General features: G+C 46.2%; 1 protein-coding gene across 1 annotated transcript in view; it reads left to right on the plus strand.

The window, feature by feature from the left end:
• Positions 1 to 22,134, plus strand: part of RD3 (RD3 regulator of GUCY2D) — an 89,421-nt gene extending 67,287 nt beyond the window's left edge. The window contains exon 3 of the mRNA XM_082251509.1: positions 21,450 to 22,134. Coding sequence (XP_082107635.1) covers positions 21,450 to 21,747 — 298 coding nt within the window. The 3' untranslated portion in view covers positions 21,748 to 22,134. The remainder of the gene's footprint in view (positions 1 to 21,449) is intronic.
• The last annotated feature ends 1,433 nt before the right edge of the window (positions 22,135 to 23,567 follow it).

Consider the following 23,567-nt stretch of genomic DNA (forward strand, 5'->3'; position numbering starts at 1 on the left):
GGGGCTGAAGGGGACAGGGAATGACAGTGCTGTGGGGGCTGATTCTGAAGGGGACACAGAAGGACAGTACTATGGGGTCTGAAGGGGGCACAGAAGGACAGTACTATGGGGTCTGAAGGGGACACAGAAGGACAGTACTATGGGGTCTGAAGGGGGCACAGAAGGACAGTACTATGGGGTCTGAAGGGGACACAGAAGGACAGTACTATGGGGTCTGAAGGGGGCACAGAAGGACAGTACTATGGGGGCTGAAGGGGTCACAGAAGGACAGTACTATGGGGGCTGAAGGGGACACAGAAGGACAGTACTATGGGGGCTGAAGGGGACACAGAAGGACAGTACTATGGGGGCTGAAGGGGACACAGAAGGACAGTACTATGGGGGCTGAAGGGGACACAGAAGGACAGTACTATGGGGGCTGAAGGGGACACAGAAGGACAGTACTATGGGGGCTGAAGGGGACACAGAAGGACAGTACTATGGGGGCTGAAGGGGGCACAGAAGGACAGTACTATGGGGGCTGAAGGGGGCACAGAAGGACAGTACTATGGGGGCTGAAGGGGTCACAGAAGGGCAGTACTATGGGGGCTGAAGGGGACACAGAAGGACAGTACTATGGGGGCTGAAGGGGACACAGAAGGACAGTACTATGGGGGCTGAAGGGGACACAGAAGGACAGTACTATGGGGGCTGAAGGGGGCACAGAAGGACAGTACTATGGGGGCTGAAGGGGGCACAGAAGGACAGTACTATGGGGGCTGAAGGGGACACAGAAGGACAGTACTATGGGGGCTGAAGGGGACACAGAAGGACAGTACTATGGGGGCTGAAGGGGGCACAGAAGGACAGTACTATGGGGGCTGAAGGGGACACAGAAGGACAGTACTATGGGGGCTGAAGGGGGCACAGAAGGACAGTACTATGGGGGCTGAAGGGGGCACAGAAGGACAGTACTATGGGGGCTGAAGGGGGCACAGAAGGACAGTACTATGGGGGCTGAAGGGGGCACAGAAGGACAGTACTATGGGGGCTGAAGGGGTCACAGAAGGGCAGTACTATGGGGGCTGAAGGGGACACAGAAGGACAGTACTATGGGGGCTGAAGGGGACACAGAAGGACAGTACTATGGGGGCTGAAGGGGACACAGAAGGACAGTACTATGGGGGCTGAAGGGGGCACAGAAGGACAGTACTATGGGGGCTGAAGGGGGCACAGAAGGACAGTACTATGGGGGCTGAAGGGGGCACAGAAGGACAGTACTATGGGGGCTGAAGGGGGCACAGAAGGACAGTACTATGGGGGCTGAAGGGGTCACAGAAGGGCAGTACTATGGGGGCTGAAGGGGACACAGAAGGACAGTACTATGGGGGCTGAAGGGGACACAGAAGGACAGTACTATGGGGGCTGAAGGGGACACAGAAGGACAGTACTATGGGGGCTGAAGGGGGCACAGAAGGACAGTACTATGGGGGCTGAAGGGGGCACAGAAGGACAGTACTATGGGGGCTGAAGGGGACACAGAAGGACAGTACTATGGGGGCTGAAGGGGACACAGAAGGACAGTACTATGGGGGCTGAAGGGGGCACAGAAGGACAGTACTATGGGGTCTGAAGGGGACACAGAAGGACAGTACTATTTGGTCTGAAGGGGGCACAGAAGGACAGTACTATGGGGGCTGAAGGGGGCACAGAAGGACAGTACTATGGGGGCTGAAGGGGGCACAGAAGGACAGTACTATGGGGGCTGAAGGGGGCACAGAAGGACAGTACTATGGGGTCTGAAGGGGACACAGAAGGACAGTACTATTTGGTCTGAAGGGGGCACAGAAGGACAGTACTATGGGGGCTGAAGGGGGCACAGAAGGACAGTACTATTTGGTCTGAAGGGGGCACAGAAGGACAGTACTATGGGGGCTGAAGGGGACACAGGACAGTACTATGGGGGCTGAAGGGGACACAGAAGGACAGTACTATGGGGGCTGAAGGGGGCACAGAAGGACAGTGCTGTAGAGGGTATATGAAGGTGGGCAGAGGAGGACTCTGCTGTGGGAGGGTGATGTAAAAGGTGGCAGAGGTGGACACTGATGTGGAGGGTGAAGGGGGGCAGATTAGGACACTACTGTTGGGGGGGGAATGGGGGGTGTCTGCAGCCTCTAAATACCTCCTGTACCATGTCCGCGCAGCCTCTGACCATCTCCTGTAGAACGTTCGCAGTCTCTGACCTCCTCCGGTATCATGTTCGCAGCCTCTAACCACCTCCTGTATGATGTCCACAGCATCTGACCACCTCCCGTATCATTTCCGCAGCCTCTGACCACCCTCAGGTAAGTGACAGCACTGCCAGGCCAGGCTAAGGGGGGGTCACTGATGCAAGGGCTGGGTGAATACAATAATGTAAGGGGGAACTGATATAAAGGTTTCCCCCTTATAGCAGGGAATCCCCCCCTTACCTTAGTGTAATTAATCTGTGGAAGGTGGTCTCTGGTCACCAGAGTCCCCCCCCCCCATCAGAGTTCCTGATATTCCTCTCTAAATCAGAGTCTGCAGGATTCTCCCCTTACAGTGCAAAGGGGGAACTCTGCGGACTCTGATGTAAAAGGGAACTCTGATGTAAAGGGGAATGCAGTGGACTCTGATATAAGGCGGTTTCTGGTCACCAGAGCCCCCTCTTAAATCAGAGTTCCCCCTTAAATCAAGATCTGCAGCATTCCTCTTTATGTCAGAGTTACACTGTAAGGGAAATCCTGCACACTCTGATATATGGGGGAACGCTGTGCTGGCTGGGTTATAATAATCTGATCTTCATGTAAATGGAGAAATATGGTTTTTGACTTTTGTTTAACCTAAACACATTGCTAATAGCACTATCTACATGTTTATAGTTTAAGTATTGATATTTGCACAGTTTAGCACTGAAAACAGCCTGTTTATGTACATTTTTGCAGTGCCAGTAAAAAATTTGTGCCGTCCGTAAATTTTGGACATTCTGCCAGTAAATTTCCCTCCGGGGGGTTGGCAACACTGTCTATTGTTGGTGTCAGTGGGAGGAATAGTGCCCCATCATTGGTATTAGTCAGAGGAAGTGTTCTCCATCGTTGTTGTCAGTGGGAAGAATAGCACTTCTTTAGTTGGCATCATTGGGAGGAATAGTGCTCCATCATTGGTATCAGTGGAATGAAATGTGCCCCATCATTGGTGTCAGTGGGAAGAATAGCATCCCATCATTGGTATCAGTGGGATGAATAGTGTTCTATCACTTATATCCATGAGGGGAATTTTGCCACATTGTTGGTGTCAGTGGGAAGAATAGTGCCCCATAGTTATTGTCAATGGATGAAATAGTGCCCCATTGTTGGTGTCATTGGTAGGAATAGTGCCCTATTGTTCATATCAGTGGAGGAATAGTACACCATCATTGATATCTATGGTAGTAATAGTGTCCCAAAGTCGGTATCAATAGAAGGAATAGTGTCCCACAGTTGCTATCAATGGGAGGAACAGTGCCCCATTCTTGATGTCACTGGTAGGAATAGTGTCCCATAGTTGGTATCAATGGAAAGAACAGTGTCCCATAGTTGGTGTTAGTGGGAGGAACAGTGCCCCATCATTGGTATCAGTGGGAGGAATAGTGTTCTATCATTTATATTGGAGGAAGGAATTTTGCCACATTGTTGGTGTCAGTGGGAGGAATAGTGCCCCATAGTTAGTGTCAATGGAAGAAACAGTGCCCCATAGTTGGTGTCAGTGCTAGGAATAGTTCTCTATTGTTAGTGTCAGTTGTAGGAATAGTGCCCCATTATTGGTATCAATAGAAGGAATAGTGTCCCATAGTTGGTGTCAGTGGGAGGAAGAGTGCCCCATTCTTGGTGTCAGTGGAAGGAATAGTGTCCCATAGTTGGTATCAATGGAAGGAATAGTGTCCCATAGTTGGTATCAATGGAAGGAATAGTGTCCCATAGTTGGTATCAATGGAAGGAATAGTGTCCCATAGTTGGTATCAATGGTAGGAATAGTGTCCCATAGTTGGTATCAATGGAAGGAATAGTGTCCCATTGTTGGTATCAATGGAAGGAATAGTGTCCCATAGTTGGTGTCAGTGGGAGGAACAGTGCCACATTATTGGGTGTCAGTGGGAGGAATAGTGTTCCATCTTTTATATCGGAGGAAGGAATTTTGTCTGCACTGTTGATGTCAGTGGAAGGAATAGTGCCCCATTGTTGGTGTGGGTAGGAGGAACAGTTCCTCATGTCAATGGGAGGAATAGTGCTCCAAGGACCGGATAAACATAAGCAAAGGGCTGCAGTTTGGAGACCACTGCTCTGAGCTATGAAAAATCCACTCCCACCAGCCACACAAGAAGGACTTGTACCGTTGTGGTCATGTGATTGCATAGAAAAAACATTAAAAACAGGTAAAAAAAATGTAAAAGATATTAGAAAATGTATGTAGGGCAATAGGGAGCACTGCCAAGGCAACATTTACAAGTTGGTTTAAAAATACTGTAAAGGAAATTAAAACTAAACACTAAAAAGAGGTATATTAAGGAATCAGGTGCCCCAGGGTTCAAATTACTGTAAGCCTTTGCAACCTCTCTTTCAGCTTACGCACACATAGACCAGCTTTTGGAAATGTCTCCTTTCATTACAACTTTTTATAACAAATAATTCAAATGATAGGCCTTGTGGGCCAGTTAAAAGCGATCATCCTATCAAATCAATTCTCAGTGTTACAGAGCTATATTTAGGACCAGAAAACAATCTTCCATTAAAGATCTTTTTTTGCAAATCATCAGGCTACAACTGTGATTTGTAAATTGCTAACATTGTCATGGCAACCGAGAACTGGTCAGACTCATCATGAACACATAATTTAATCTTCCATCATCCTCAGAACAAATACTTTAATTTTTCTGTGTACTGAACACCAGTCTGCGGGATGATGTCTTAAAGATTTATGATAAAGTGAGATGGGAACCATGAATTTCCTGTTGATATATATAGGTTAAAAAAGAGAACTTTCTGTAAATAATGGCAATTTTCATGGTTTCAGGTCACTTTTCTTTTTTTGCAATTTTTTTTTTTTTTTTTTAAACCAAACAAACGTTTATTGAGTTAAGTACATCACAAAGGCTCCTTTCACACGGCCGCTCCGTGTGAAAGGTCCGCTGCGGGACTTTTTTTTTTTTTCTTCCACGGAGCGGATGACATTTCTGTCATCCGCTCCGTGTGCCCGCATATCATCCCATCCGTTTGCGGATGATATGCGGACATAATGTATGTCTATGGCACTGCGGGTGTCAGCGGATAACACCGCTGACATCCGATTTTCCTTCCTTTCCGTGTTTTACACGGAAGAAAAAATGGGTTCTGTTCCATTTGTAAAAATGGAACAGAACTGAATGGAGGAAAATCGGGTGTCAGCGGATGGTATTCCGCTGACACCCGCAGTGCCATTCACTTACATTATGTCCGCAAATCATCCGCAAACGGATTGGATGATTTGCGGACACACGGAGCGGCCGTGTGAAAGGACCCAAAGGAGAAAATAAACAGGTACAGTCACCGTCACAGAAAACATCACTGAAATACTGGGTTCAACAAATAACATGAGATGAATAGGCATCGAGGAAGTAATCCCCCCGTCCCACGGGATGACCGAGGAACTAGGAGGGATTGTCATGATACTTAGAGAGAAGTGAGTAACAACAGCAAGTCGGGCCTGCATCGCAATAATCCAGTATCAATCCAAAGCCAGGTAAGAGCAGGCCAGATGCGAGCTGTGGGTGCGGGCAAAGCACCATGGAAGCGGTATGGGACCGGCACTAACAGGGCATACACCCACAACTAGGTGGTACAGGTAGCGGGGCCTCAAGCCATCTGTCCCAGATCTTATTATACCTTCTTGGACAACCTCTATTAGCGTAAAGGACTTTTGTAAGGGAGGGTAACATTAACGGCTGCTATCCAGGAAGATACAGTAGGTGATGCTGGCTGCATCCACTTTAGGGCTATCAATTTCCAAGCAGTGAACAGAGTTTCTCGTAAGAATTGTAGCGTGTCTTTGTCCGTGTCATCATCAGGGAATATCCAGAGGATACATATCTTGGCATCCAAGGTGACCGGGCAGCCCATGCGGACGTGGAGGAACTAGACAACCTGTTTCCAGAATCCCTGCACATCCGGACAATGCCAGATCATGTGGCCAAAGGTACCCGGGGAGTGCGAGCACCTAGAGCATGCCGAGGAGCGGGAGGAATCAAATCTAGCCAGCCGCACGGGGGTGAGGTACGATCTGTGGGTTATATATATTTGCGTGAGCCTATCCGATAACTTCGGGGAGACAAGTGTACAGGCCTCCAAGGCGTCACCCCAATCCTCCTCCTCCAGCTCCCCAACATCCCTCACCCAGGACCCCTGAACACCATATCAGTCACCTGCTTGGCACCCAACACTTCATATAAAAGAGAGATTAATTTTAGGTGATCCTGACCCCTAATCACATCAAGTATCTCAACTGAGGGTAGAGCAGGGAGCTTATGAACGAACTGCGCCTGCAAAGCATGTGTCCTCTGTAAATAGTAAAAGCGCATAGAGGCCGGGAGCTGAATTCCTCCTGAAGCAAGGGAAACGGCTTGATTGCACCAGCTGATATAACGTGTGAAAGTAAGTATACACTCCTGTGAATCTGTTCACCCCTGTGAAGAAGTTCCGGTAAATGGCGATTATACCACAGCGGAGTCATGGAATGGACACAACATCCCCGGTTTTCGAGATCGCTAGGTCCCAGATCCGTCTGTGGTGAAACAGAAGACTACCACGGGAGTCCGACGACACGGAGCCGCCAAGCAGATCACAGCTTCAGATCTTCACCACAACAAACCAACGCCATATACCTGCCCGAGTCCTGTTTGTCCAAATGAAAAAAGTGGGATAGTTGAGCCGCAAGATAGTATCTCGCCAGGTCCGGGACAGCCATACCCCCCGTTTAGTGGGTTTTTGAGTGTGCTTCCAGGACAACTTGTGTCTAGAAGAGCCCCAGATAAACGTCTTCAGCAGTCTATCAAGGGTCATGAAATACTTGTATGGAATGTAAGTGGGGGAGTGCCATAGCATGTATAAGATCTTAGGGAGAAGGATCAACTTAACCAGGCCCACCCTGCCCATGACACCCAGCGGTAATCGAGCCCAGACCTGTGTTTTGGCCTTGACCATGGCAAAGAGAGGTTCAATATTTAACGGAATGTAGTCGGTGAGGGATCTGGTCACCCAAACTCCCAAGTGTTTAAATTCAGCCACCCGGGACAAGGGAAGCGCCGCTTGGACCGCCCCCGGGGGGAAACTGTAAAGAGAAAGGATAAGGGATTTGTCCCAGTTAACCGATAGACCCGAAAATTTACCAAATTGCTGTATTACCTGTATTACCTGGAAGGTACGCTGTAATGAGGGCCCCGGATCTGCCAGGTAGAGTAGCATGTTGTCAGCATACAGTCCGATACGTTCCTCAAGATCCCCGCGACGGAAGCCATGAATACTGGGGTCTGAACGTATAGCCATCGCGAGGGGTTCAACTGCCAAAGCGTATAATAATGGGGATATGGGACAACCCTGCCGCGTACCACGGGAGAGAGGGAAGGACCTAGACGTCCAACCATTGGCTACCACTCGGGCACGAGGTTGGCTGTACAAGATGGTGAGCCATTTAATAAACTGCGGGCCGAAGCCAATTTTGCAGAGGCATTGCCAAAGGTACTGCCACTCGACCGAGTCGAAAGCTTTCGCAGCGTCTAAAGTCACTACGACCCTTGTGCCCGTATAGTCATGAGTGGCCTGGAGGTTCATAAATAAACGCCTAGTGCTGAAGGCTGTGTTTTTGGCTGGCATGAAGCCTGTCTGGTCAGGGTGTATGAGGGAGAGGATCACCACATTGAGCCATTAAGGCAAGTACCTTAGCAAGAATTTTGATGTCACTTTGTAGCAAAGAAATAGTCCTGTAGGATTCCGGATATTGAGAATCCTTGCCGGGTTTGGGAAGTAGAATAATCAGCGCCTCACGCATCGAGGCGGGCAAGGAGCCTGTCTCAAAGGCCGCTTCTTACACCGCGAGCAGACGAGGAACCAGAACCTCAGAAAAATGTGAATAGAACTTGATTGGTAGGCCGTGAGAGCCAGGAGCCTTGGCCCTGGCAAAGCATGAGACAGCAGTAACTATCTCATCAGCCGTTATTGGGGCCTCAAGTGCCTCGACCTGAGCAGGGGTCAGCATGGGAAACTCTAGGGTATCCAGCAGCCTGGTGAGATCAGAGGGATCATAAGCAACCTTAGAGGAGTAAACCTCACTAAAGTACAAGGCGAACAACTCAGCCACAGCCGAAGGATTCGATGAGTCTCCCAACACTGAGGGGTGAAGCGTAATCACCACAGGCAGTCTAGTATCCATGTGGGCCAAATATGCTAACAGTTTACTCACCCGCTCCCCGTGCTCAAACACCCTTTGTCTGCTGAAAAACAGCTTGCGATTTGCCTGTTCCTGGCACAGTTGGTCCAGGGCCCTAGTTTGTAGTCGAAGTTGAGCAAGTAAGTCAGACGATGGAGAGTGGGTGTATCTGGCCTCCAAGTCAGCTAGCTGCTGTTCAGCATGCTGCACATTGACCTTTGATGCTTTCTTATGTCTAGCTATGCGCGAGGACAGGAGCAGTCGAGCATGTCCCTTGAAGGTTTCCCACACAGCCAGGGGGGGGGGGGGGCGCAGTATCGATGTTAGTGCTAAAAAAAGAAGTCCAATTCAGCTGTCAGCGAGTCAATGTCGGGAACAGTCTTAAGCCAAAAGGGGTTCAGACGCCAGTTTCTCTGTGGGGGGTCAGTAAAGGTGTTGCAGAGTGTGATCACTGGGTGCAGCGGAGTCCATTCAGATCAGACATTGTGGAGTAAACAGGAGCTGGCTTCTTTATTAGAACATAACACAGATATCAAAGATGTCAGTTTCTCATGGTAATAAGAACAACAGAACAGAAAGAGATACCCAACAAGTACAGTGCAGTGTACAGGAAATTACAACACATCATAGAGAATGCATAGCATATCACTAAGCATTAGCGACATCTAGTGTCCTATTTATGAACTGCAATAGACTAAGCTTAAAGTTGTTGTATCTCCAACACCCCTTCTCAACAGCTAAGGCTTAGTCTATTAAACCCATCTTCTTTGTAAGCCTTGAGTGTCTTTCAGCGGTCAGAGGCTTTGTAAGGATATCTGTTGTCATATCCTCGGTTGGGCAATAAAGTAACTCAAGAAGACCTTGCTCTTGAAGATCCCTAAGAAAGTGGAACTTCACATCAATGTGCTTGGTTCTTGAATCAACTCCTTCCATGCGCGCAAGTGCGAGGCATCCTTGATTGTCCTCATAGATTTCTGTTGGTCCCAACTGTGGTTGACCCAAGTCTGTTAATAGCTGTCTCAGCCATATGACTTCTTGGCTTGCCTGCGCTGCAGCAACGTATTCTGCTTCAGTAAATGACAGTGAAACAGAGAGTTGCTTTTTACTAGTCCAACTGATGGCACCTCCTGACAGAAAAAATAAGTAGCCACTGGTAGATTTCCTGTCGCTGGTGTCTCCTGCCCAGTCAGCATCCACATATCCTGTCAAGGTGCTTTCATCACTTGCTGGTAACTTTAGCTTGTAGTGCGAAGTCCCTTTAAGATAGCGAATGATTCGCTTTACAGCATTCCAGTCCTTTTGACTTGGCATTGAAACCTTTCTGCATAGGATTCCAACAGTTGCTGCAATGTCCGGCCTTGTAGCAGTGGTAAGATACAGCAATTTCCCTATTGCCTTCCTGTATTGAGTATTAGTAGGTAATGGGTTATCTTGGCAATTCATCTCCTTTAGGTAGTTGGTTTCCATAGGAGACTTTACTGGTTTGGCGTCTTCCATTCCAAATGTTTCAATTATTTCTTGTATTTTGTGTCTTTGGTTCAGAAGAAAGCTGCCATCTTCCTCTCTCTCGATCTGGATGCCGAGGTAATTCTTTATGTTGCCAAGATCTTTGGTGTTGAAGTTCTGATTTAGTTTTTCTAGGATTTCTGCTTCATCCCCTTCTTGCTCAAAGCAAATCAGGATATCATCCACATAAATAAGCATATAGACCCATCTTTCTCCCAATTTCTTTGTGTATAAGCAGGGGTCTGCTTTACTCCTCAGAAAGTTTTGATGTGTAAGCACTTCATTTATTTTTATATTCCATGCTCTGGCTGCTTGCTTTAGACCATATATACTCCTGTGGAGTTTGCATACTAGGTCTGGCCTTTGTTCATCTTTGAACCCTGGCGGCTGTTCCATGTAAATTTCTTCTGTTAGCTCCCCATGTAGAAACGCGGTTTTCACATCAAAATGTTTCACTTGCATTTTCTTTGTGACGGCTACTGTCAGTAAAGTCCTTATTGTAGTGTGCTTGACTACTGGTGCAAATGTCTCCTCGTAGTCCTCTCCGTATTTTTGAGAATAGCCCTTGGCTACTAGTCTTGCTTTGTATCGCTCAATTGTGCCATCTGCTGTGTATTTCACTTTAAAAGTCCATTTACAGCCTATGGCTTTCCTTCCGGGTGGTAGTTCTGTAAGTGTCCATGTTTTGGTGTCATGCATGGATTTTATCTCTTCATCAGCAGCCTTTATCCATTTACTTGCTTCTTGTTCTGAAAGCTGAGATATTTCTTCCCAGGTTGCAGGTTCGTTGATACTGGCAGTACTTGCTTTGTATGAGAGACGTACAGGTGGTTTACCTTTATTTTCTCTTGTTGAACGTCTCGGTTTTGTGTCTGAGCCTTCTTGTGTCTGCTCTTCAGTACTGGTAGAGTCTGCACTCACTTCAACTGTTTGTTCAGAAGTTACAGAGATAGGCTGGTCAATGTCAGTTTTCTCTTCTATTCTTGCTTCTACTGTTGTCATTACATTGTCTCGTAAATCTTCAACAAAAGTTATGCTGTTGCTAATGGTAACCTTGTCTGTTTTGGGATTAAGGATTCTGTAACCTTTGACATTGTCACTGTATCCAACGAAGATACCTTCAAATGCTCTGTTTTGGAGTTTGGTGCGTTTTCTTCCGGTATGTAGATAAATGCTTTGCATCCAAAAACTCTTAGGTGTTTTATATTTGGCTTCTCATTGTGCCATAGTTCATATGGAGTTTTCTCTATTGTTCTGGAAAGAAGTCTGTTCTGCAAATATGTAGCTGTCATAGCTGCTTCACCCCAGTATTTTTGTGGTAGTCCAGAGTCTGTCAGCATACATCTGATCATTTCAGTCAGAGTTCTGTTCTTTCTTTCAGCTACTCCATTTTGTTCTGGTGTATATGGGACTGTCTTTTGATGTTCTATTCCATTCTGTTTTAAGTACTCTTGTATCTTATATCCTGTGAATTCACCTCCATTGTCACTCCGAAGTATGAGAGGTTTCCTCTGAAACTTGTTACTGGTCTTTATTATATAGTCTTGTAATTTGTCAAAAACTTCACTCTTGTGTTGTATTAGGTAGGCGACTGTGTATCTTGAATAGTCGTCTATGAAAGTCACTATGTACCTTTTGCCTCCAGGTGTAGGTGGGTTTAGGGGACCACACACGTCACTGTGAATTAAGTCAAGTGGTCTTGAAGCTCTCTTCTGACTGACTTTGGGAAGTGTTGCTCTTGTAGCTTTGGATTTAATGCAACATTCACATTTAACAGTAACTGGACAAGGGGATATTGTTAGATCCCTTGTCAGATTCCTCCTCTGTAGTTCCCGTATGCATTCTGGGTGTCTGTGACCTAGACGTCTGTGCCATATATGTATACAGTCATTGTGCTTGTGTGCACATAGTCTCACCTTTTCCTTCACTGTGTCAAGGTGATACAGATGATCATCCAGCTTGGCACTTGCTACTGTCTGGTTGCCGTTTAGGATTGAACACTTGTCACCTTGGAATTTTACAGTGAGTCCTCTGGCTGTCAGACGCTTCACAGATAAGAGTCCTCCTTCTAGATTAGGAACATAAAGCACATCTTTCACTGGTATGGCTAGGTTGTGTCCCGCATCATCAGGGCATACAAGGGTTCCATGCCCATATCCTTCTGCATGTATTTTGCTTCCATCTGCAAGATAAATAGTTTCTTTGTTGTTCAGATCAAGTTCTGTGAAAAAACTTCTATCACTTGTCATGTGACTGGTTGCCCCCGAATCGATGCACCAGCCTTGACATTTATTGTTGCCTGTCGCTTTAAATGTGGCATTCCAGTTTCCTTCCCATGGATCATTGATTATGGCTTTGACCTTTTGTTTAGCATAAGAGGGACGCTGTCTTCTTTGCTCTGCTTTCCATCTAGTACAGTCTTTCTTTATGTGTCCCTGTTTGTGGCATCTGAAACACACTCTGGTCTCTTTCCTGTGTAACCTTGTGTCTGTAGCTTTAAGAGCGGTTCTGGTGTCGGTTTCTGTGGAGTCGTGCACTAATTCCTTTCTTCTCTGATACTCATCTATGAGCCTGGTTTTTACAAATGCTAGCGTCAGATCTGTCTCAGGCCGTGTCTCCAGTGCATTGATCAGTGCAGTATATGTATCGGGCAAACTGCATAACAACATGGCTGCTCCGTGGCTGTCTGTTATATTCTCCCCGATTGATCTGAGTTGTGCAATCACTTCCAGCATTGCGTTTATGTGCTCCTGCATGTCCTGTTCTCTGCTAAGTTTCATTTTGTAAAGTTTCCGCAGTAGAAACAGCTTGCTGTTTAAACTGGATCTTTCATGCAGTCTTTTTAGAATGTCCCACATGCCTTTCGATGTGTCCTCATGGCGTATATGTATGAGCTGATCATCCTCCACTAGTAAGCTTATGAAGGCCTGTGCCTGTCTGTTTTTCTTGTCCCAGTCCTGATTATTGTCCTGTGGCCTCTCTGTAGTGGTAACCTCCCACAAGTCATCTCTAGATAATAGCATTTCCACTTTAAACTTCCATAGCTGATAATTGTCATTGTTCAGCTTGGCCACTGAGAGTTTAAGTTCTGAGTTTCCAGACATTTTTTCCTCCTTTATATATGAACAGTCTTACTTGTCTATAGGAGATGTCACTGGAAACCTTCCTTATGTCGATCTTTATCCGGATCCTGGGCCCATAACCTGTTGCAGAGTGTGATCACTTGGTGCAGCGGAGTCCATTCAGATCAGACATTGTGGAGTAAACAGGAGCTGGCTTCTTTATTAGAACATAACCACAGATATCAAAGATGTCACTTTCTCATGGTAATAAGAACAACAGAACAGGAAGAGATAACCAACAAGTACAGTGCAGTGTACAGGAAATGACAACACATCATAGAGAATGCATAGCATATCACTAAGCATTAGCGACATCTAGTGTCCTATTTATGAACTGCAATAGACTAAGCTTAAAGTTGTTGTATCTCCAACAAAAGGGAGATAATTCAACCATGTATGGAGCGTGGTCCAAAAGTAGTCGCGGTCCAAAACGGGCAGTGCGGAGTTTGGGCAGGAGGGCCTGGGAGATCCAAATGGAGTCTATCCTGGACATAGTGGAGTGAGTGGCCGAAAAGCAAGAATACGCTCTGGTGTGGGGATACAGGCTCTGGTGTGGGGATACACGCTCTGGTGTGGGGATACAGGATGCAGAGATGCCAGCGTGCCCCCTTTCAATGCAGAGAAACCAGCATGCCCCCTTCAATGCAGAGATCATCGTGCCCCCTTTCAATGCAGAGATACCAGCGTTTCCCCTTCAATGCAGAGATCATCGTGCCCCCTTTCAATGCAGAGATGCCAGCCTGCCCCCTTTAAATGCAGATATACCAGCGTGCCCTCTTTCAATGCAGAGATACCAGCATGCCCCCTTTCAATGCACAGAGACCAGCGTGCCCCCTTTCAATGCACATAGATCAGCGTGCCCCCTTTAATGCACAGAGACCAGCGTGCCCCCTTTCAATGCACAGAGATCACCGTGCCCCCTTTCAATGCACAGAGACCAGCGTGCCCCCTTTCAATGCACAGAGACCAGCGTGCCCCTTTTCAATGCACAGAGACCAGCGTGCCCCCTTTCAATGCACAGAGATCAGCGTGCCCCCTTTCAATGCAGTGACCAGCGTGCCCCCTTCAATGCAGAGATCATCATGCCCCCTTAAATGCAGAGATGCCAGCCTGCCCCCTTTCAATGCAGAGATACCAGCGTGCCCCCTTTCAATGCAGAGATGCCAGCGTGCCCCCTTTCAATGCAGAGATACCAGAGAGCCCCCTTTCAATACAGAGAGACCAGCGTGCCCCCTTTCAATGCAGAGATGCCAGCGTGCCCCCTTTCAATGCAGAGATGCCAGCGTGCCCCCTTTCAATGCAGAGATACCAGCGTGCCCCCTTTCAATGCAGAGATGCCAGCGTGCTCTCATTCAATGCAGAGACCAGCGTGCCCCCTTTCACTGCAGAGAGATCATCGTGCCCCCTTTCAATGCAGAGTGACCAGTGTAAGCGTGCCCCCCGCGAGACCAGTGCACTTACCTCAGGCAGCGGTGGCTTCTCCTCAGTCCCCCGGCGTCTCCTCGAGTCCTCAGTCCTCCCGCCTCCTCCTCGGCCAATGGCATGGAGTTTGCCTTTCGGCCAATCAGGAAGCGGGAGGACCCGCTTCCTGATTGGCCAGGAGGAGGATCCGTGTAACAATAGCGAATTTTCATTCGCTATCGTCACACAATGGTTGGGCTCGGGACGCACTGCTCTGCGCCCCGGGTCCACCCTTTGCTGAAGCCTATTAGAGCCTCTGGCTCTAATCAGGTGATTAAAAAGAAAAAAAAAAGCCCCATTGAACTCCATGCGTCCGGCGCCCCGCATGTAAATTAGGGGGCCGGACGCATGGATAGGGGGGGGCGGCGCCCCTGCGCCCCCAACGCCCTGGCCACCACTGGCAAATAGGCTGTTCATCTTGCAAGGGAATTTGCCCCAGAGCTTAGAGAAAAAGGAAGTAGACCTAAATTCTTTGGCAGGTAGAGCAGTTCTCATATATTTTATCTGTGTATTTAGCTGTTTGCCTGGAGCTCAGTGCTGGATTACCAAATAGGCAGTGTAGGCACAAAACTTTGGGGGGGGGGGGCACTACTGTAGAGAAAGGGGGAGAGAACACTGCTATGGGGGGGGGGGGGGGGTGAAGGCGGCAGAGAACACTGTGTTGGGGGGGGGGGGGGTACAGACAGAACACTATGTCTACGTCTTTTTATTGGGAGCTTGATAGTTTTTTTTTTTTAACCACTTAACCACTTTACCACTAGAGGATTTTGCTGTCTTACGTCTGGGCCACTTTTTGCGATTCGGCGCTGTGCGAATTTAACTGTCAATTGCGCGGTCATGCGATGCCGTACCCAAACAAAATTTACGTCCTTTTTTTCCCACAAACAGAGCTTTCTTTTGGTGGTATTTGATCACCTGTGCAATTTTTACTTTTTGCGCTATAAACAAAAAAAGAGCGTTTATTTTGAAAAAATAACAATATTTTTAACATTTTTTTTATATGAAATTCCCCCCCAAAAAAATGTAAAAATCACATTTTTTTTAATTTTGTTTTATGCTACCTATGTTTGGTAAAAAAAATCACAATAAGCGTATTTTGATTGGTTTGCGCAAAAGTTATTGCGTTTACTAACAAAGGGAAAGATTTCTGTCATTTTTTGTGTTTTTTTTTTTTAACGCGTAATGGCGGCGATCTGCGATTTTTTTTGCGGGACTGTGACATTGCGGCGGACAGATCGGACCCTTGACTGACATTTTTGACACTTTTGGGGGTACCAGTGACATTACTGCAGTAATCAGTGCTATATATATGCACTGTTACTGTAAAAATGACACTGGCAGGGAAGGGGTTAATTTTATTGGAGAGGGAGGGGTTAATGTATGCCTGGTGCTTACTAACGTGTGTGGGGGGAGGTGACTGTGTGACACAAGGACAGATCGAGGGTTCAACTATGCTGAACCCTGCAATCTGACCCTGCCTGTCACTTAGGAGATCCGCCCGCTTGTGTTTACACAAGCAGGCGGATCTCCACACTCGATTCCCCGACGATCGGGGAAGAGCAGCGGCGATCGGCGCTGCTCCTCCCCTGGCCCGACTCCCGCTGTGACTGAATACAGCGGGAGTGAGAAAGGGGAGTGTCTGGCGACGTAGGTCTACGACGCCAGACGATAACGAACCACTTTGCCGCAGTAGGCTCAACGTGAGCAGAAGGCAAGTGGTTAAAGTGGTTGTAACCTCCCCTCCAGTGTTTGTACAATAGGTACTGTAAATATCTCCTAAACCTGCACCGTTTAGGAGATATTTACTGTATATTGCGCCGATGACGTCATTGGCGCATGTGCTCTGAAGGAACGACCACCCATGCCGTTTCTTCAGAGCCCTGTGTCGTGCAACACAATGTGCCCATCAGAAAGCCCCTTAACATAAAATAAGGGGCATGCTAAAGGGGCACATTTTTTGTTAAGGGGGCACACTGATAGGCACATATTATGTTAAGGGAGTACTCTGATGGGAACACCTGATGTGATTGGGACACCTGATGTAAGGGGGTACTCTGATGGTAACACCTGATGTAAGGTGGCACTGTGATGGGGACACCGAATGTAAAGGGGCACTTTGATGGGGACGCCTGATGTAAAGGAGCACTCTGATGGGCACACCTGATGTAAGGTGGCACTGTGATGGGGTCACTTGATGTAAAGGGGCACTGTGATGGGGACACCCGATGTAAAGGGGCACTTTGATGGGGACACCTGATGTAAAGGAGCACTCTGATGGGCACACCTGATGTAAGGTGGCACTGTGATGGGGGCACTTGATGTAAAGGATGCACTGTGATGGGGACACCCGATGTAAAGGGGCACTTTGATGGGGACGCCTGATGTAAAGGAGCACCCTAAAGGCCACACCTGATGTGATGGGGACACCTGATGTAAGGGGGCACTCTGATGGTAACACCTTATGTAAGGTGGCACTGTGATGGGGACACCGAATGTAAAGGGGCACTTTGATGGGGACGCCTGATGTAAAGGAGCACTCTGATGGGCACACCTGATGTAAGGTGGCACTGTGATGGGGGCACTTGATGTAAAGGGGCACTGTGATGGGGTCACTTGATGTAAAGGGGCACTGTGATGTGGACACCCGATGTAAAGGGGCACTTTGATGGGGACACCTGATGTAAAGGAGCACTCTGATGGGCACACCTGATGTAAGGTGGCACTGTGATGGGGGCACTTGATGTAAAGGGGCACTGTGATGGGGACACCCGATGTAAAGGGGCACTTTGATGGGGACGCCTGATGTAAAGGAGCACCCTAAAGGCCACACCTGATGTGATGGGGACACCTGATGTAAGGGGGCACTCTGATGGTAACACCTGATTTAAGGTGGCATTCTGATGGGGACACCTGGTGTAAAGGGGCACTGTGATGGTGACACCTGATGTAGAGGGGCACTGATCCAGATGAAAATAAAAGAAAGATACTGTAGCCTAAAAAGAAAACAAATGCAGTCATCACAACTAAGAATTGGTAAGCTGCAATATAATAAATGTTTGCTCTGGATTTATTACCGCTTTAAAAATGTTAGCTGATGAAACATTTATTTATTGTGTGTATGGAGCCAACCAGCTGGAGTTCCAGTGTACAAGAGGGACCATTGTGTGGGTGAGATACTGAGATACAGATGGGACAGGCTCTGATCAAGGACAGTTGGAGACAATGTGACCGATCTCCTGTTTTGCAGCCTGTCCAGGTGCTTATTAAAAAATAGACATAACGTACTTTGATTAAATTTGTGATTTGTGTGACAAAGAATCAAAAGTCCACGCTTGTGCGCTTCACCTTTTACTGTTTATTTTGACTTCAATTAGGTAGCAGACGGCATCATTATTAATGAGGCTTAGACAGGGATGAAAAGATTCATTAAAATCCAGTGTGGGATGAATCACTCCTTTTCTTTGAGAGACACAATAAAGTAGAAGTCTAATAGAGACATAAAATGTTAATGTGATTTTTATTTTTTGCACTATAAACAAAAAAAGAGCGACAATTCTGAAAACAAAAAAAAATATTTTCACTTTCTGCTATATAACAGTCCCACAAAAAAAAAAAAATGTAAAAATCAATTTTTTTCATCATTTTAGGCCAATTTGTATTCTGCTACATATTTTTGGTAAAAAGAAATCCCAATTAGCGTATTTTGATTAGTTTGCACAAAAGTTATTGTGTCTACAAACTAGGGGAAAGATTTCTGTCATTTTTATTTATTTATTTATTTTTTACTAGCAATGGCTGCGATCTGCGATTTTTAGTGGGACTGCGACATTGCGGCGGACAGCTCAGATGCCTAATGCCCCGTACACACGTGCAGATTATCTGAAGACTTTTGTCTTCAGATTTACCTTTTCTATGTAGTGCAAGGGCCTGCCGGATTGCATACAAATTGAAAGTGTTTAGGTTTGACCTCATATTATATGGTTTTGGTAAGTCTGCAGACAAAAGTCTTCAGATAATCTGCACGTGTGTACGGGGCATAACTGACATTTTTTACACTTTTGGGGGGACCAGTGACATTACTACAGTAATCAGTGCTAAAAATATGCACTGTTACTGTAATAATGACACTGGCAAGGAAGGGATTACCCAGGGGCGATCAAACGGTTAAGTGTGAGGCTAGGGGGTATTTTCTAACTGGGGGGGGGGGGGGGGCGCTTGTGAAATCAATACAGAGACCTGTTTTCCTAAATAGGAGGAACACATGGGGCTCTGTATTGATTCCTGTGAGAACAACAGTCTGCTGTGTTTAAAACAGCAGACCGCCATTCTCTCTTCACGGGGAGCGATCGTGGGTGCCCAGCAGCAATCGCGATCGCCGACCCTGTGGATCGGCTTCCCCATTGGTGAGTGGGCGCGTGCCCCCAGGATTGCTCGCGCGCACCGCCGTACAGGTATGGAGATTCGCGGGAACCTGCCGCTGTATAACTGCCGCAGCTGGTCGGCAAGTGGTAAAGGAGAATTACACAAAACAATTATTAGTTAAACCCACAAGTGCTTTTTCTTACCACTACTATTCCTTTATACTGGCTTTGAACATTTGCAAATGCAGCAATTTAGTAATTGGATGAAAGGTTTAGCACTGGCAAATCTTTTTGAAAGATAAAAAGTGCATTTTATATACAACTATATACAGTACATCAGACCAAACTGAGGGACAAATGAGGAGGACAGAGGGACTTTGTTCCAAATCAGGGACAGTCCCTCAAAATCAGGGACAGTTGGGAGCTATGCTTGTATGTAATGTAATGTATGTATGCAATGTAACAACTTGGCCAACAAGATTCAATAATGCAGCCAAACCCATTATAGCAGGGCATATACAACAGTCTCTCTCTCCTGTAGAAGACACACTGGCTGGCTTTCTGTCCCTGGTAGCATCTGATAAAGGAGGAGGCTGTAGAGCGGCATGGCGGTAATAGCACCTGAAGCAGCAGAAGTTCCCACCGATTGGACCAGGCTTGATGCCCCTACTCTGTCCCTCCTGCACTGGAACCTCTCCCTACAATAGGCACACTGTCCCTCACACGCAAGGTTCTGTCCCTTAATCTAACCACTTGCACAATGAGCACCAAATGCAGTGAGCCAATGCTTATTATAAGCACTGCCCGCACTAAAGATGGCTGCTAGGGTCATCTAGGGTTGCAGCACCCAATCAGATAGGTGCTACCCTGATGACACATACAGAGGCTTCAGACAAAGTTCCTCTTATCCTCCATTCTCTTCCTGTAGCTGCGCTGCCAAACAACACCACCTACAGCGAGGAGGCTGCACTACACCTGCTTACATTCTTAGGGCCATGTCACACTGGCAGTCCTGTTTCTGGCGAGAACTGCCCAGTAATAGAAATACTTTGGATGATATCAGGTAGGTTACCTGATTGCATATGACCCTCCCTCACCAACGGCCTGCACTTCGGCGCGATCTGTCACCTGCTATGTCCACCCGACACAGCAGGTGACAGATCAGTGTATCGGCTCCCTTGCCGGTATCGTGATCGCTGTGGCCACAGCAGATTGCATGACAGTTGTATACAATGAAAGGCTTTTATTTATGCCTTTCGTGATGTACTATTGTGATGAGCTTTGTGATTGGTCTCAGTGTTCACATGGTACAGACAGGGCCAATTGATGTCCATCTGTACTATGTGATTAGCTGTGGCAAATCACAGCTAGTCACATTAGTAAACACTGAATGAATAGTCTGAATTCAGAAAAAAACGGTTGCTTATAACTGTAAAATTCACAGTTATAAGCAGCCATAGAGTGTAAAAAAAACAAAAAAATAAATAAATCCTGGTCACTTCCTCAGAGTATTACAGTGTTACTATGGTAACATTGTGTTGCTCTGGTCACGGTATGTAAAAACAGAAAAAAAAATAGAATTTTTAATTTCTTACATACTGTCACCAGTCAGTATTCCTGATCACCATCACACCAGTTATATGATGACGCTGTACTGAACTGGTGACAGAATGTACCTTTTTTTTAAAAACTGTGAAAAAAACATTGGACCGTCTACTTTCCAAAAAGGAGTCATTTGGGGGATATTTGTACTATACATTTTGGCCTAAAAACATGACCTTATTTGGCTCTTTAAAACATACTTCTGTAAAGGTTTAAATACATGGTGATCCTGCCAGTGATTAGTGTTGGTTGGATTGGGAGGGTTTTCAATGTGGATCTAAAGGAAGATATATCAAAAGCTAGTAGGAAGTCTACTTATGAGCACCCATGTAGGGCCTCCTGAACATGGACATAGAGGATGCAAAGTCCTTTCGTTTAAAATCTCTGACACTTTCCCGCACCTGGGGAGCCACAGGTGTCACATACAGCTGTTCATACAAGTCAATGGCTGAACACCTGCTGCACTGATGTCTAGCGCATCATGGTTTACCTGCACATGTGCTTATGGCAAATTTACTCAAAGGCGAACATGTCTTATGCGCATGTCGACACCGATGCACAAGCCATCGCTTACAGCCATTCACATAGAAGGGTGGCTCTACACTCTACCGGTGGCTCCCTTGGTGCTGGAAAGTGCATGAATTTTAAACTAGATAATTTTGCATTCGGATACTACATGAGGCATGAGAATTTAATCAAATATCAGCTTTGGGTGGAATTTTATAGCCCAGCAGGTTATTCATACCAATAGAATACATATATGTGAAGTATTTGCTCCTAGATTGTAAGCTCTAATGAGCAGGGCCCTCTGATTCCTCCTGTATTGAATTGTATTGTAACTGTACGGTCTGCCCACATATTGTAAAGCAATGCGCAAACTGTTGGCGCTATATAAATCCTGTATAATAATAATATGACTTTTGAGTGGGCTGAGCCATTCATGATCTTCGTGCTTTTTTTTCAGGTTTCGTCAATTGATAGCAGAGTATGAACCCGACGTCCAGGAAGTCCCTCGTCTTTTCCGATCAGTCTTACAAGAAGCAAATGAGAAAATGAAAGAGGAGGAAGATGCAAAGAAACTGGCCAGGCAATGGAACACCAAGCGAGCCATGAGCTTGTCCCTCACCACCTTCAAGTCTCGAGCCAGGATATATCCTTTCGCCAGTGACATTAAGACCATTTCTGAGGACGTTGAACGGGAGCTAGAGCCAACCAGACGCGTGTGGAGCATGCCTGAGTTTCGTACTACTAAAGAGGACTAAAGCTCCTTCAGAACACCAGTGTGCAGAGAATGTGAAAACCAAAATGAACAATTTTTGCCTTTTTAGCACTTACTGAGAGATAGGAGTTACAAGAAGACAATAGAAATAATGTTCTTAAGAACTAAAGTGTTATTTTTAAAACTATTAGTAATTTTCCTTTGTTCTGTCATAGTGTAGCCTCTTAGCTTTGGAAGTGGAAACCAAAAAAGGTGTTCTATTTTTTTCTGGGGGAAATGGACAAAGTGTGATGTGTGGCCAAGTCTTCACAACTCTCTTAATGCCAGAGATGGCTTGCACTTGGCTGATAGCTGAGCTTCCTGTGTCATATACATAGGGGCATTGTCGATATATTCCTTCCTTCCACCAATGGGTATGTGACGTTTACTTAGAGAAGCATCATGCAAAGAAACCTGTGCAAAGAGAAATACATAGGCTGACCTCTCTTTCGGAAGATGGTAGGTACCTGGCTGCCATGCTCATCAAGTGACATCAGTTCTTTCTGGTAGACCCAGCTCGGGAGCGGTTATAGTTTTCCCTGGTCATTGACTCAAAGTATTGAATATTAAGGATGACTCTTGTAGCTTGTAGATAGAAGTGAGAGGCCCCCTGAGGTTAGATAATTGCTGTCCTATCAACTGGCTATGATCAGGATGATGGTAGAGGCTTTCTTCTCGTACACATAAATATCAATTACAAAGCCCCGTAGTTGTTTACATTGTTTTTACCTACAGGGCTCTATTATGTGACACTGCTATGCACATTAGGAGTATGTTATTTGTATGAGGTCTGATTGTTGGCAGAACAGCAAACATCAGGCTTCAGGTGACCTCTCACCTCTAACTTGCAGGGCCTAGTCTTCCCCAGTAAATGAAGATAAAAAAGGGCCAAATACCTGTTTGACAGTTAAGCCTCGTACACACGCAACGATTATTGGCCGACCGGTCGTCCTTCTTTTGTCCAGAGTGGTGTTTTGTTGGTTGGAATGTGCCTAGACTGCACATGAATTTTCTCGCCCGACAAAATTCTGCTTCAGAAGTGATGTCATGTGTTGGTTTGCTTTCATTGTGTTCTTTCTTCTCTGAGCATGCCCAGACTTGCTCATAAGGTTTTTCCCTGTCTAAATCTGTACTGACTGCACGAAAATCGGCCATGTTTTGACGGCGGACAAAAATTTTATAGCCTGCACACCAGATTTTTTTTTGGCTAAAAAGTCGGAGTCGGTTGTCGAAAGCATCATACTAACAAGCCGAAAATTGGCAGATCAGTCGTCGGACGAAAATTCCCTGCCGAATTTCGACGCGTGTGTACGAGGCTTTACATTGAAGTGGAACTAAACCCTCCAATCCTTCACAGCCATGAAAGCTGCCATCTTAAGCCTCGTACACACGATCAGATTATCGAACAATCTGTCCTTAGTTTTTTGTTGCATGCTAGTCTCATGTAGAAAGTGAAGAGGCTATTTTCTTATGAATTTTCCCGTACGACAGAATTCTACTTCAGAAGTGATGTCATGGGTTGAATTGTTTTGTATGCGTTCTTTCTTGCTTTCTTTGCTCTTACGATTTTTTTCGGACGAAAACTGTACTAATTAAATAAAAATAGGACATTGTGTTGACGTACAATAAAAATTTTATAGCCTGCACATCCAGTTTTTGCCATCCGAAAATTCGTAATCGGCTGTCGAAAGCACTATACTAACTAACACTATACTATACTAACTATACTAACAATCCAAAAATCGGCAGATCGTTCGTAGACTAAATTTCCCTTCCGATTTTGTATTAGTCTGTTTGATTTGTAGTTGCCATGGTGCTGCACAT

This window comes from Pelophylax lessonae (genome assembly GCF_965119305.1).
Source record: "Pelophylax lessonae genome assembly, chromosome: 3".
Classification (NCBI taxonomy): Eukaryota; Metazoa; Chordata; class Amphibia; order Anura; family Ranidae; genus Pelophylax; species Pelophylax lessonae.